The sequence below is a fragment of the Anabrus simplex genome, chromosome 2 (assembly GCF_040414725.1).
Source record: "Anabrus simplex isolate iqAnaSimp1 chromosome 2, ASM4041472v1, whole genome shotgun sequence".
NCBI lineage: Eukaryota > Metazoa > Arthropoda > Insecta > Orthoptera > Tettigoniidae > Anabrus > Anabrus simplex.
In genome coordinates this window covers 809,099,370-809,115,164 of record NC_090266.1, presented here as the reverse complement: position 1 = coordinate 809,115,164, position 15,795 = coordinate 809,099,370, and the positions used below count along the sequence as shown (strand labels likewise).

Below are 15,795 nucleotides of genomic sequence, written 5' to 3'. Positions count from 1 at the left end.
TAACGTAGGCCTACCATTTAAATCCCTTCGCTTGAGCTAGTGTGATGAATCAGAGGTAGTTTCTGACTCATGATTCCAAGTTTATAGGTTTGGTCCTTGCTGGGGTAGCTGATTTTTGATGAATAGTCACAAATCTTGGCGATCCATGCCACGACATGAAATCTTGGCGCTCAGTGCCACAACATGTAGAAGACCTCTGGCCGTGTACTCTGCATCTACCTGAAGAATTAATACAGCTGTAGGTACTGTCGAGTAGAATTCTGCTTCGTTGTTGGAAGGTACCACATCAAAATATTGAAATTGGTACATAGGCCACCTAGATGTCACTAGAATTTCAGAAGGCCTGCAACCTGGCAGCTGAGGCCATAGATGATGATGATGATGATGATGATGATATGATACGATAATCAATAGATAAATAACATTTTCCCTTCAACATACTCCAAATAAGTAATTCATCGAGCTTGATAGCTGCAGTCGCTTAAGTGCGGCCAGTATCCAGTATTCGGGAGATAGTAGGTTCGAACCCCACTGTCGGCAGCCCTGAAAATGGTTTTCCATGGTTTCCCATTTTCACACCAGGCAAATGCTGGGGCTGTACCTTAATTAAGGCCACGGCCGCTTCCTTCCCACTCCTAGCCCTTCCCTGTCCCATCGTCGCCATAAGACCTATCTGTGTCGGTGCGGCGTAAAGCAACTAGCAAAAAAAAAAAAAAAAAAAAAAAAAGTAATTCATCACAAGCACATTCAATCATTTTTCTTATTTAGTATGAATTTGAAGTCATATAAGGATATTTTTGATTGAATTCTATACGAATTTTCTGCCCTGATATCATATTTATGTAAATATATTATAAAGTCAGAACAGATTAGATAACTGTGTATAAATTCTGAAATAATACTTAGTCCAGAATGTTATATCATTGTAGTAATGGAAAAACAGTATAAATAAGGAACAAGTTTAGATAACTTCTGAATAACTTGTATCACTATAGTAATTTTTTAATGACTGGTAAATATATAGAATGTTTAAATGTACATAATATACCACCCACAAGTCTTTTGTGTTATGTGGTATTTTCTATTAATGTTTATTTTATAATTTTGTGTCATATTAGCATTTGTGCCTGTTCTTCGGATGTGAATTTGCAGTGAATTACTTGTTACCATCAGGAATTTATGCGAAGTATCATGGCTCTATTCACACCTTTAATGTGACATGTTAAGATGATATTTTCATATGAAAATGCGTTGCAGTAACGTGAAAGCTGAACAAAGTCGAGAGAGAATGATGATTTCCGAATTGAATACACGGTACAGTTCCTGGTCCGAAGTTGTGCGAAATTCTCCATGGTTCTCAGGTTGCATATTGTATCCCTGACCACTCGCGTGACGCTCTGACATTGATGCTACATCCCTTTATCTGTCCTATCGAAGAGAGTAAAATGATTCTTTAGTTTTCGCGTTGCCCAACTTGAAGTGAGATGCACAGCATGTCTCGCGAGACTTGAACTAAAAATCCAATTTTTTTGTAATCATCCGTGTCGTCATCCATCGTACGATAAATATGTACATGGCATAAAGGAACAGAAATAACATATTCTTAAATGTTGTTCAATACAGTCTTTTGATAGACCTAATGATAACAATAATATCTGAGAATAAACTTCCTATAAATTCTAATCGTTGTATAAATACCAAATCCATGTGATTACCATGACATCATATGCACCTGATAACACAATCCTGAGTGAGTAGAATTCAGATAGTGGCCGATGACCTTAGATATTAGGCCCCTTTAAACAACAAGCATCATCTTCATCAGAATTCAAATACGTAGTTTGGTTGAAATAAGTCCAGCAGTTTTCCATTTTTAGAAATAAAATAAAATAATTTTTAAAAAAGGGAAAGCAACCGTACTCTCCTTCCCTTTTCCTGCTCAGTAATCAGGAGATAATGGGTTCGAGCCCCACTGTCGGCAGCCCTGAAGATGGTTTTCCGTGGTTACCGATTTTCACACCAGGCAAATGCCGGGGCTCTCCCTTAATTGAGGCCACGGCCACTTCCTTCCAATTCCTAGGCCTTTCCTATCCCATCGTCGCCATAAAACCCATCTGTGTCCATGCGACGTAATGCAAATAGCAAAAAAAAAAAAAGCTTTTCCTCCCCCACTTCCTTGTTTTTTCTTCAGTATTAATACTCGTATGTGTAATATTTTGTTGTACGCTTCATGTTATAGAAAGACTCTACGTGTAACCCTGGTGTTCTTTGTATTTTACCACGGTGGCCTGTTAGGTATCTAAGCTAAGAAATCAATCTTTGCTATGGCTTTGATTATATTTGTTCTTTGTGCCACTTTTCTTTTGATAGAGATATAAACGCTTTGTTATATTCATTGGTGATAACTCTAGTCATGATCCTGAACCGATCTATTCTATTTTACAGAAATTTTATACTGCTGTTAAAATAGGCAATAACGATCACCAACTTCATCTCATATTCAACTGAAATCTTTTTGCTTGATTGATGTTTACTCCGGTGCAAATACTGAAAGCGTAAAAACTTATAAATTTGTTTATACTTCTGTTTGAGTAAATGATAACGATTACTAACATTTGTCTGCTATTTTAATCAAAGCTTTCGCCTGAAAGATGTTTACTGTGGTGGAAAATTATGAAAGGATAAAAATAGGCTATGTTTGGTCATTTTACTGAAAATCTTTCAAAATGTAATCTATTGTTAATTTGTTGCGGAGAAAGGTGTGTCTGTTCTTATTTTCCTTAAATCTTCTTCCTTTTTTCAGACTTGTACTTATCACGGTTTACTCTGGATCACCAGTACTGCTTTCGCGTTACTCTGCTGATTGATCAATATTTGGTCTTATATTCCGATCCCGCAAACATATGCTTGGTATGTTATATTGAATCGAGGATGGTATTGTCCTTGAAAGTCTTTTGCTCGTTACAAAGACAATACAACCTTTGTAGTTGATGTTTCATGGTTTAATTTCAGATGTTTTTCTCCACCTTTTCATGTACCGTGAGTTCTGCCTTTGCTGTTTCAAAATTTGAGTGTCACTTTGAACAACCTAGCTAAATAATATTTGTTCTATTATTACTATTTCGACCCTATGCGTTAAAGCGTGACGTGTTTTGTAGGGGTGTTTTCTCCTTTTCAAAAAATTAGCCCAGCCATATTACCTGTCACAATCTTTATGAGAACTCTCTATCCTATAAGTGCCCACTTTATTATATAATCCATACTTATAATAATAACTAAACCATTACACTTATCAATACATTCCTTAATGTTGGACACCTTGGAACAGTATATTGTGCTCAGTGGTCTCGTGACTTGCAGAATACCGATAGTCCCTTCATTCTTCTGTCCATCGTTTTCGCATTCACATGAAACGTAGCAGCTGTGGGTGCGAAAGTGTCTGAAACGGTCCAGTCTCCTCTAATTTTGTATGAGGTCATGCCACCTTCCACCTCATCATTCAAGAATTCCGTAAGTTTCGTTATATGACTTTCAGAGATCTTTTCTCTCTTAGAATAAATGATCCACTGGCAGACGATATCCTCTGGAAATGCACGTAATATCTTGGGAGCTAGCATCCGTCCATAGTCGTCAACCTCTTCCTCTAATGCTCATAATGCCTATATGCGTCTGTTACACTCAATGTAAGTGTTATTTAACGCATCGGGAGAAGGGTGTGATATCGGTTTCAGGGCTTCGAGATAATCCAGATGAGCCTGAATCATACGATTCTTGTCTCCGTATCGTGAAGTTAGAATCCGTTTTGTCTCCTTGTATGCATCGCCAGTTATTGGTATTCCATTGAACAAATTCTTAGGTTCGTCCTCTAGGTACCCACGGAGGAAGACATGTTTGTCGATGCTAGAAATTGAAGGGTTGCTGTCTACTGATGAGTGGAACTGCTTCCAGAAGCGGGACCACTTCTCTACGTCTCCAGAAAATGGCTCTAATCTGTTGACAGGGATTTTCGCGGTATGCGTAAAGGGTTGCGGTGTTGGTACTGGAGTGAGATATTTTTTTTTTTTTTTGCTACGGGCTTTACGTCGCACCGACACAGATAGGTCTTATGGCGACGAGGAGTGAGATTGAAACTGGCGATTGGTGAGGAAAGTGTCTCTTCGATTGCGCGTTTTGCCTTAAGGCTTGCTCTCTTTACTGATGAGTGGAACTGCTTCCAGAAGCGGGACCACTTCTCTACGTCTCCAGAAAATGGCTCTAATCTGTTGACAGGGATTTTCGCGGTATACGTAAAGGGTTGCGGTGTTGGTACTGGAGTGAGATTGAAACTGGCGACTGGTGAGGAAAGTGTCTCTTCGATTGTGCGTTTTGCCTTAAGGCTTGCTCTCCTGGCTGTGTCAACGTACTCTGTGCACTTGGCGGCATCAGTTTCATATTCTTCGTCGGATTAAAGGTCGTGTAGTCCAGGGTGATGAGGTTATCTGGTGTATCTTGAAGTCTTATGCTATTGTATTCATACTCAATTACTGTGTCCACAGTAGCCTCTTTAACTGCAGTACTACGTTTAGTTAGCAGTGCCCTGGAAGTTGTCCTTTTCCTTTTCAGATTCCTCAATTGTAAATCAGGCTTGTCTTCTGCCATGGTGTGCCGGTCAGCTGGAATATTTTAAGCAGTGAAGAAAAGGGCTGGCTGGCTGTAGTAGGGTGGTTGTGAGAGGGATGGAGCAACAGTGAAGGCTAGCAGCAGTAGTACACTCTGTAGCTATTAGATGGGGATCGTAGACTGAGATTGTAGTACAGAAAGTAGATGATAGATGGTGCTAAATCTGCAACATTCGTCTTGGAGTCGTCTTAGGCACTAGGGTCGTGATGTAAATGGGCATGCTTGTTAGTACATCTCACTGCTACTAGATATCACTGACGTCATGCCTTCGTTAGTATAAATGTTTTGTATTGTTGTGATGCATTATCTTTAAGCAATAGTGATTTCTCTTTTATATTTGCAATCATGCATTATTTCCAATTAATTTGTAAAGTATATGTCCCAAATATGTATGCGACTTAGCTCTGTGATGACGTGTTCATTGCGTCTGGAGTGGCTGGTTGCAAATTTGTTGTTTTCAACTCTTCCTGGAGGTTGTTGCCTGTCTTCTCGCACAACTGCATCAGGTATTGTAACAGTCACTCCCGGGTTTCGGCACCAAAATATGGGGGATAAAACATGACACACCAAGCACACCTTCAATACATTTATTTTGTTATTCACTCAACACTCGATACATACAATCGATATAGATATGTCTGTACATGAATAGTTCTTAAACTCCCTGGTAGATGGTTGGGCACTGTCTATTTACAATCCTCAACACCTATCCTATCGTCGCTATAAGACCTATCTCTGTCAGTGTGACATAAAGCAAAGTTGTAATACAAGTTATTTCGCTTCTGATCTTCTGGACAAAATAAACTGTTAATTTATTTCTGTTAGGTTCTTCAGTCTGCCAAAACTAATTTAGAATAAATACATTTATAAACTACCTGAAAAAGAAACATGTTCATTAAAATAGAATGACATGATTCATTCTTGAAAGATCATCATCAGATGCTATCAAATCACACTCTAAAATTTTTAGGAATGTATAAACATTTAAGTTTATTTCTGTTTAAATCCTGAAAAACTTGAATGTTGGAACATAATGAGGTTCTCACTTTTCTCCACTTCAGCATAGACTACTTACTGCATTGAAAGTAGATTTGGCAAACAGCAGGTTCAGCAGGTGTGAGGTCCAAGTCATATGTAGTCAGCACAAACCTCACAGTTTGCCCAGTTGTGCACACTTCTGAGTATTCCATTTCAGCTGTACCTTGAGGTTGTATTTGATGGCTCAGAAGTCCTGTTGTTGTGACTGTCTTTTATTCACAACTGTCCTTACTTATGTTACTCCATTAAAAGGAACACAAGTAGAGTACTCACTTAACATGCACGTCATTTATTTTGGTGCATTTACATACCCTTCAAAGGTCTTTAATTGGTATTAATTTTCTGAAGTAGGGTTTATTTCATGAATGTAATATGATGAGGGTTTCATGATGAATTAAAATACATTGGTATTGTATCTATGTATAGATGTGGAGTATTTGAAATATTATTTTTTTTATTTACAGTACATACTTTTCTCCATTCTGTGAAGATGAGGTCCACTACATAGTTGGAAGACGGGTGTTACTTATGATAAGGAAAATCTCAGGTAGAATCACGCTGTTCTTTAATAGTACATCCTTTAAATCTTTTCGTTCAGGTTGACTTACCTTGCAACTGTAATTGGAGTTTCGACTAATCTAAGCCACTGTGTCAATATTTTTCTAGGTAATAGCTCAACTAACTATCCTGTTTGAAGTGGAAAATGTATCGGAGAAGTGTATGTATATTTATCATCGGGTTTAAAATGTTTTTTTCCTCTGTTTTTCTTCAGAATGAAAGATGGATTATTGTCAGACTCATAGATATTTAATCCACCATTTAAACTTATCATCCCTTATTGTGATTATTTTTCTTTGCGTTTGTAGCAGGATATTCAGAATTGTTGTAGAGTCCTGCATGGTGTTGAGTAAATAGTTTCTCAACAGAAAAATCTGGAAGTTTTATGGCTAATAAATGCATGTTAGTAGATGTTTTGTAACTGATGGAATAACTGTCATTCAATTTTTTCTTTATTATGCATGCTTGTTATTTCAGTTTACATTAATAAGGAAGGTATTTTTACATTTTAAACCAGTGTATTGAATGAAGCAATAGCGTTTGATACATTGCCTGGATTTTATAATAGAGAATAATGTCTAAGACACTTTGGAGATACCTCTTTATGATGTAATAACTGTCTTGTAAGGCTTGTTTTTTAATTGTAGCATTATTTTGAATGTGTCTTTTTTTTTTTCGTTAATATTTATTTTGCATTATTATGTTCCTAAGGAAGTTTTATTCCAGCTGAGATCAGTAGCACGTAAGGGGGTTGGAATATATCTCTGTGTTATTTGCTACTCGCTTGTAAAACATTTGTGGAACAATGATTCTCTGCATCAGTTAAGACCATTAGTAGTAAAAACACATGCTAAACAACTATCATTATTATTCATATAAAACAATACATTTATTTCTTTAAGTTAGGTATGTCTACATATACTGTCTGACCGGTTACCCTGCTACAGTAATGAGTAGATCTTACAGCCAGCATCTCAACCCGAGTGTCGGGCAGCAGTAAATAATCCGATCCCCTAAAGTGACCAACGGCTTTGAGCGGATTAGTTTCCTGAGGTGGGGTGATGGCCCCCACAGTGTAGGAAATGACACTGGAACCCATCGAGTAGTGTCTGAGCCCAGGTTAGGGGTGGCTGCAAAAGGCGTCTGCGCTCCATGTTAGGAGCGGCCTGATGACCTGTTGGCGGTGGCTCTAAAACGCTTTTGGGAGTGGCGGCCCCATTGTAATAACAGCCTAAAATGAAAATGGCACTTTTAAATCGGCCTCAGAGAAGGAAGTTATGTGCAGTTCTTATGCTGGGGAAACTGTGAGAATTGGGCGGCCAGTAGAGAATGTTACGAAGGTGGCAGTACTCAACTTCGTTTTACTGACTGTAAAATCAGAAGAGGTGTTTAATTGCATGGAAGAGGAGACTATAGCTATGATTGGCATGAGTGATGTTAAGTGAAGAGGAAAAGGAAAGAAGAAATTGAGGAAGGATTATACACTCTACTGGAGTGGAGGACATAAGGCAAAGCATGAACAAATGTGAAACATAAATGAGGTGCGTTAATCGCATGACAAAAACAAATATTTTGGCACCACACAAAATGAATATGCACATTGTTCTTCACAGTTTTCCTTACTTTTTAAAAGCAATATTTCACAGGCACTTCGAACTCGGGATGTCTCTCCTTTGTGCAATTGGTTGCGAACCACAAATATTTAATCATGTCCTTGAACTGAGGGGAAGAAAACTGAAAATGAATAAAGGATTGCATTTTCATTATGCTCTTTCTCTCATGAACATCTAACTGGAAGTTTTCACAAGCCGGCACAGTGTCTGTTGAACGGCGAAACAAAGCCTTCAATTGGCAGAAGAAAATCTTGTCAAAGGGCTATGATTTCCCTGTAGAGACGGGAGGAATCAGGAGAATTTCTATACTGCTGCTTGGGAGAATGTCTTCAAGACAGCTTTTATCACTATAAGTAGTCCAGGAATCTAACAGTTGCAAACACTTGTCTTCGTTGAATGGGAAAAAGGCTTCTTTAACCCTGTAGAATAGAATAGATTTATCATCAACAGGTTATTTCCCCAATTAAAGATGATTCAATAAAACATAATATACAACAAATACACCTTAACCCTCTCGTGCACGCATTTTCAGTTTGAAGTGAAAAAAAATATTGTCTTGATTTTCTATTCATTGGAAGGTTACAAAATACAATCACATTAAAGAAAAAGAAATAATAGTTCATTTTCTTTGACAATTCCAAGGACCTCATATGAGGCCTATGTGCATGAAGGGAGTCCATACACACCACAACACAACTGAACTGAGGAATAATTTTCTTGGGAGATACTGTGCGCTGGATGTCAGTTTTACACGCACGTTTTACCAAACTAAATTTTGCATTAAGGAGTGGCTGCTGTTGTTATTTCCTGCTATGGAATTCCTCAAAACACTGTGGACAAAGGGCATATTGGCAGCGAAGGCAGACATTTTTTTGGTTTCTGGTGGCGTCTGTGAAGCGGGTCTTCCTTGCTTGGGTTGATGATTGCTTCCCATGTAAATGAAAGAAGTTGTTACTGAGGACTTGAATTCTAACAGATCCAGCTTCTCACAATCTGGGTTCATTCTCCAGAGGATCCAACAGTTTACAATGGTCGCATTCAGTAGATAATGGAATACTCTGAAGTACTCCCTTTTGTGCCTTATGGTGTGCCGATAAAGACCTACGAGCGAGTCCATTAGATGTACACCACCCATGTGGGAATTGTAAATGCTGATGGAATATGGTCGTGGAATTTCAATGACTGCGCGCAGTTTTCGACACCATCTCTTAGCAACACCTACAGGTTCTGCTCCAGCAAATGTAGATGCTACGTGTAAAAATGAATTATCATGCCAGCAGGTTATTGTGATGTTGGACTGCAACGTAACAGAGTACAACCCTCTCGGTTCCTTCTTCATGGTTTTCACAGACTACAGCTTGAGATCAGCACCACAAAGCCTGTTAGCTGTGATAGTCCGGGAAGCATAAATGCCATCTTCAAGAAGTTTCTAGCGAAGATTAATCGACGTAAACAGATTATCCAAAGCTTATGGCTTTTGAACTTCACGTCTTCACACAGCCTAAGAACATCATCACCAACTGCTCGAAATTCAGAATGACCTTCACCATTTTCCACTTGATAGATCTCAAAGCTATGGATATATCCTGAGGAACTGGTTAAGACCCAAATTTTTAAGCCCCATTTTTAGGGTTTACTCTTCATACATTGTTTCAGCTTTGATCGGCCTTTGAAAGGGACCATCTCATCAACTGATGAAAATCTTTCTGGCTGGGAAGAACATCTAAAGATGTGCTTGAAATGGTCAATCATAGGACGTAAACGTATAAGCCGATCATTGATGTCTGCTGGAATGTTCTGTGATTGTCAATGAAGTGCAAATACTTGCGTATCTCACAAAAGCGATTGTATGTCATATTGTCAGGTATTACGGACAGGGCGCAGATTATATTGTGACATTCGTTGTAAAGACTACATTTTCTACAGATGGACCTGGTTCTTCATCCATTTTGTTCCAAATACATAGAAATGAGAATATATGGCAAATGTGCCATGAAACATCTGTAGTCTGTCTTGGTTTGCATAAAAATTCCATCAAAACACTACAATATGGTGTAGTTCTAATTGAGGTTATGACTGTGAACCATAACCTATCATACATTTAGACCTCATATGAGGCCCCTAGATTATTACACAAAATAATGGTAATAAACTGCATGTACAATAAAAATACTAATACCATTGGGAAGAGCATGCTTTTCTGCTATATAAAACATATTTACTTATCAGTTGTATATATTTGTAAAGGACGTATCAATTTCAATAATTTAGTCTCCATAGGAAACGCACAAATAACAAGAGCGCCACAACTGCCTATAACTTTGCAACTGCAAGGAAGTGCTGTCATCTCATAGATATAGTTGTAACTAATATCACACCTCACATGAGGTCTAAAGTGAAGAACAGAGTCATAATGTTCCACAAATTCATAACAGTATTAAATAAACGGCGTACTAAACGAAACCTAATTTTGGGAGCTCATATGAGGCTTGTGCGCACGAGAGGGTTAAGTAAATAACACTAATTTCCTAAAATAATAACCAAATTCAAACTAAATCTAGAGACCATTTTTATATGCATATTTACAAAATCTTAAATAAATTATATAAATAAAACTCAATCTCCTTAAAGAATTGACATTATTAAACTACATCTAGTAACATTTACATATTTACATATCTTACATATAGGGCCTTACATTCGTTAGGTCATTAGGGCATGTCTGATTTTAGATGGGGGTGAGTGAAAAAGGTCCACTGATTCACCCACCTCATTCAGTGATGTTAGTGCCCTCACAAGCCATGAGTTAGCCCGAGCCACAGTTCTCACTTTAGGCAGATGAAAAATATACATTTGCCTAGTATTGCGACGAGGAACATGTAATGGAATCAGCTCCAGTAATGTTGAGCAATCCACTCTGTTCGTCAGACACTTATAAAGAAAGAGGGCATTGGCACATCTGCGGCATGAGTGCAATGTCCTCATGCTCATAGTCTCACAAAAAGACTCGTAATCGGACGAAGAGAGAGAAATACCCAAACCCTTGTAGCTGATCCATTTCATGAACCTTATTTGGACTCTTTCCAAGTTTTGTATTAAATACTGCTGAGAAGGCAGCCACACCTCGCAACAGTATTCTAATGATGGCCTGATTAGAGTGCAAAACAAAGTTATTAGAGTTCTAGGAGAAACAAATTCGGCACAATTTCTTTTCAGAAAGCCAAGTAATTTAAACCCTTTCCTAGAAATCTTGTCTAAATGTTTCTCGAAGGAAAGACCGTAGCAGTCTGAAAGTTTCACACCAAGATCATTTATTTCATTCACACAAGCTGGTTATTGCATAAATGGTAAGGGTAATTTACTGGTTCCAACTTGCGTGAAAATGTAATTGCGTTGCATTTTGAAGTATTCAAACCAAGCAGCCACTTTTTACACCAGTTACTTAGTAGGTTTAAGTCAGACTGTAACAACATACAGTCCAACTTACTATTGATTACCTTAAAGATCTTTAGATCTTCAGCATAGAGAAGGCAATTACTGTGTTGTATAACTGATGTTATATCACTTATGAATATGACAAAGAAAAGAGGGCCCAGTAAAGAGCCTTGGGGGACACCTGAAGTAGGGTGGTACGGCTTTGACATAATACCATCAGCTTTTACTATGCAAACTCTATTAGTGAGATAGCTTCTAATCCACTTCAAAGCACTTCCTCCTATTCCATATGCTGACAATTTGGTGAGTAGAGCATCATGTTGAACTGAATCAAAGGCTTTGGAGAAGTCTGTATAAACAACATCCACTTGTTGCCTCCTATTGAGAGATTCAGAAATGAAATTGATATACACCGCCATATTGGACACAGCAGAGCGTTTCTGTACAAAACCGTGCTGCGCTATATTAATATACTGTGAAACTGAACTGTGCAATCTCTTACACACGATCTTCTCTGCCACCTTTGAAATTAAGGACAATAACACAACAGGCCTATAGTTATCAAACACCATTTTGTCTCCTTTCTTGAACACTGGTATGACGTAACCTTTCTTCCACTCATACGGAAAATACCCTGACGAGAATGACATATTTATTATGATGCTATGTGGCCTACCTAGCTCAGATGCACATTCTTTCAATACTACTGCGGGGTACGTCATCTGGACCACAAGATTTGGAGGTATCCAAAGAAGCAAGAATTGAAGATACCTCTGCTGGAGAGGTCACCATTGAAGTTAGGCCTATATCACACACGGACGAAGTGGATAGATTACACTGTGCGCCAGGTGAGTGATACTTTTCAAAGGTATCTGCGAAACTGTCCAAGATGCTCCTCTTGTCCTGTAATTCTTCCCCGTCCTGAAGCATAGTAGATGGCAGGTGAGATGACCTCCGTTTGTTGTTTACAAAATTCCAGAAACTCTTTGGGTTGGCAGCTAATTTCGATTCCTTCGAAGTTATATAGTTTCTGTATTTTTTGAGCTGAAGACGCTTAAATTCACCGCGTATGGTCAAAAATTGCACGTAATCCCTATTATGGCCCGTTTTTTAAAACTTCCTTCTTGCCCTCTCCTTTTCTTTTAATTTATCTATTACCTCAGAGTCGTACCAGCATGGGTACTTCCGCGTACTAACAATCCGGGACGGTACAGTGTCTTTTAATACAGCGTGAAGGAAGTCGTAGAAAAGGGTTAATGCCTCGTCTACGGAGCTGGAGTCCTCGATTAAATTCCACGGACACAACGAAAGGAGATCTCTCATTTGAGGAAAATCGGCCTTAGTCCATGCGAACATTAACTTCCTCTGCGGTACGGGGCGCATAACTCGCGTAAAGATAGAGTGAATTCTACAGCTCAATGGTCAGAAGTAATTACCTTTTCTGTCATTTTAATTCCTTTTTTTCTCATTTACCCTGATTTTGTGGCTGTTACAATTTTCAACATGAAACACTTCTTTTGAAACTCTCGGACCAAAAGTTTCAGTTGCCTCCTGTAGTACAGTGAATAATTTCGGGTAAAGAGTACTGGCCATACTAACTATGGGCATAATTATGTACGAATGGGTGAGCACACTAACTGATAGAACAACTGTTTCTGTTTGTTTCTCACCAACAAATGATAGAATCCTTTCCGCTTTCATTTCGTGCATGAAACTTATCTGTATTTTATATTGAATAAGGGATGTAGTCTAAAAATAATTCTGTGCGCGTAGAGGCGCGCGGCTGTGACCTTGCATCCGGGAGATAGTAGGTTCGATCGGCAGCCCTGAAGATGGTTTTCCGTGGTTTCCCATTTTCACACCAGGCAAATGCTGGGGCTGTACCTTAATTAAGGCTACAGCCGCTTCCTTCCAACACCTAGGCCTTTCCTATCCCATCGTCGCCATAAGACCTATCTGTGTCGGTGCGACGTAAAGCCCCTAGCAAAAAAAAATAAAAATAAAATAATTCTGTAGTTGCTCCCACAAATTTCTTCACGGCTTTATACTTTTCGTCTTCTTGCAGATACTTACGGGATACACATTTAGTGATTTTTCTACTTTTGATTGTGTACTTTTTCTTGAAGTGATTCAACCAACCAGTAGATGTGCTGATACTTTGTCCCAATGAAATCTCTCCTCAAAGTTCCAAGGCCCACAGTTGCAGGTCTTCATCGCAAATATTCTGCTTTAGCCTTCTTGCTTTTGCAAAACAAGATCATTATTTATACATCAGTTTCCTGTGTTTCAGTTGGACTTAACTGACGTAGTTTCGAATTGGTTCTTCCTCAAGAACAGTTGTCGTAGTGTCCTCATCATACGACAGTTTTTCTGAAAACCGCTTCTTACCCTCCGTCTATTTAACCACAGATGTACAGCTTTCCTCTTGTACGCAAGATCCTACAGCATGTTTCACTTTCTTCTGTGGACTGGAATCATAACTTGTACAGGTAGATTTGTCAGGTGACTGCGTTGTCACGTAACTGGATAGACGGAAATCAGACTCAGGGCTCAAACCCGGATTCGTAACACCTCTCATACCTGGCAACTGTCTGCTGCCTTCTTGTTCAGAAAATAAAGATGAGGTGTCGATGCTTCTAATTTCAATTTCGCTACCATCATTTCTCTCCAGACACTACTCCGAGACAATGCTGGCACCCATGGGATGATTCTCAATTAGTTCAATCACATGTCGACTCATCTCCATTTCTTCTGAATTTATTTCACAGGAAAAAGAGAAACCTTTGTCAGGGAAATAATGTAAAGCATACTCTAGAACATTAGTCGGATTCACGACTGCTCTCTCAAAGGAACATATGTTAACTGCCTGGCGCAAAAAGCTCAAGGTAACCTGCTCGCTTCAGCTGATCACGAGGGCTGTCCACATTTAGCTATATGCTAATGTGTGCAGACTTATTATTCATTTTCATATTGATTTCAGGACCTAGCATCTTGAAATATCAGCTAAATGTTTGTACATTGCTTTCTTATGGTCCTCTCATCCTCTCTGAAAAATTGCATTGTTAGTTTCGATATGACCGTATCGATAGTTCTCTTGTTAGATGAGTATGTAGATAAAGTGGACTACATAAGTCGTAGAATGATCAAGATACAATTAAGGACAGAGAATGGAGTAAAGGAGTTCATCCATTTGTATGCACCCGAGACTGGATGCAAAAAGAGAATATCGTCATTGCTGGGACAAAACCGCCTATGTGATAATATTTTCAGAGATATACTGACCCGCAGCACATACATTATGAAGACTGAGAATGCCTTGACAATATTAACACAATATTGCTCCTTAGATGACAGAACCTTACCGGCCAAAGTTCTAAGCTAAAATATTTCACATAGGAGGTTTTGTCCCAGCAGCGACGATATATGGACAAATTCCTGGAGACACTGAAGAAAGAAATGAAGGATGTGGAAATGACTGTCATGGGAGACTTCAGTGCAATGGTGGGATGTGACAGAAAAGGAATGGAAGAAGTAATTGGACCTTTCAGATATGGAGAGAGGTGGAAATAATCTATCGCAAACAGTTGTTAATATCACAGCCTTGCCAGTAATAGCCTATTATGGAGACCCTAGAGTAGTGGTAGCAAAAATGAAAGTAGGAAAACTAATGAAAGAAATAAGAGGGGAGAAAATAAAAACATGGGAATGAAAAGATACGAAGTAGATGAAAATTGCAAAATGAATTGAAACAACACATACCCAGAACTGAGGTGGAGAGTGTGGAAGTGTAATGGGTCATGTTCAAGAAGGCATTTGTAAGCTGTGCTGAGTCTTGTGGCAGAATACCTGAAAGAGTTAAATATTAAGAGCCCCATGGTGGAATGAGAGAGTAAAGGAAGCAGTAAAAAATAAGAAGAAAGCATGGCTATTATGGAATAGGGATAAAACAGAAGAAAGTATCAGGAAATTAAAAGAATGTGCAAGAAAGTAGTAAGTGAAGAAAGGTTGGGAGAGATTTATGCAAAACAGAGGAGAGATAATAACAGAACCTGTTGGTCTACAATGGCTGTGTAGGCTATTTAGATGTATTTGGAAAGAAAAGTCTGTACCAAATGACTGGAGTAAAGGGGTAATAATAGCTATATTTAAGGAAGAGGACAGGAAGATATGTGATAATTACTGAGGAATATCACTCATATCTCAAGTAGCGAAAGTATTTGAAAGGATACTAGAAAAGAGAGTGAAAAGAAAGGTGGAAGGGCAATTACCAAAAAAAAAATGGCATATGGCCTCCAGGCAGGCTTAGTGCAGTTCTTCTGATTTGACTCCCGTAGGCGATGGGGATGAAATTATGATGAAGACGACACATACACGCAGTCCCCGTGTCAGGGGAATTAACCAATTATGGTTAAAATTCCCGATCCTGCTGTGAATCGAACCTGGGACCCCTGTGACCAAAGGTCAGCACGCTATGTAGCCATGGAGCCAGACA

General features: G+C 38.8%; 1 protein-coding gene across 4 annotated transcripts in view; it reads left to right on the top strand.

Moving 5' to 3' along the window:
• Positions 1 to 15,795, top strand: part of Tmem43 (Transmembrane protein 43) — a 121,891-nt gene that overhangs the window by 20,578 nt on the left and 85,518 nt on the right. For 2 of the 4 annotated variants that reach the window (XM_067141496.2, XM_067141497.2), the window contains exon 2: positions 6,162 to 6,244. The exons of 1 other annotated variant lie outside the window; for it this stretch is intronic. Coding sequence is in view for 1 of the 3 variants with exons in the window: in XM_067141494.2 (XP_066997595.1) it covers positions 6,401 to 6,415 (15 nt within the window). In the remaining 2 variants the exon portion in view is untranslated. Of the gene's footprint in view, positions 1 to 6,161; positions 6,245 to 6,363; positions 6,416 to 15,795 lie in introns of all 4 variants that reach the window. One more of the 4 variants, XM_067141494.2, reaches the window with a different exon arrangement.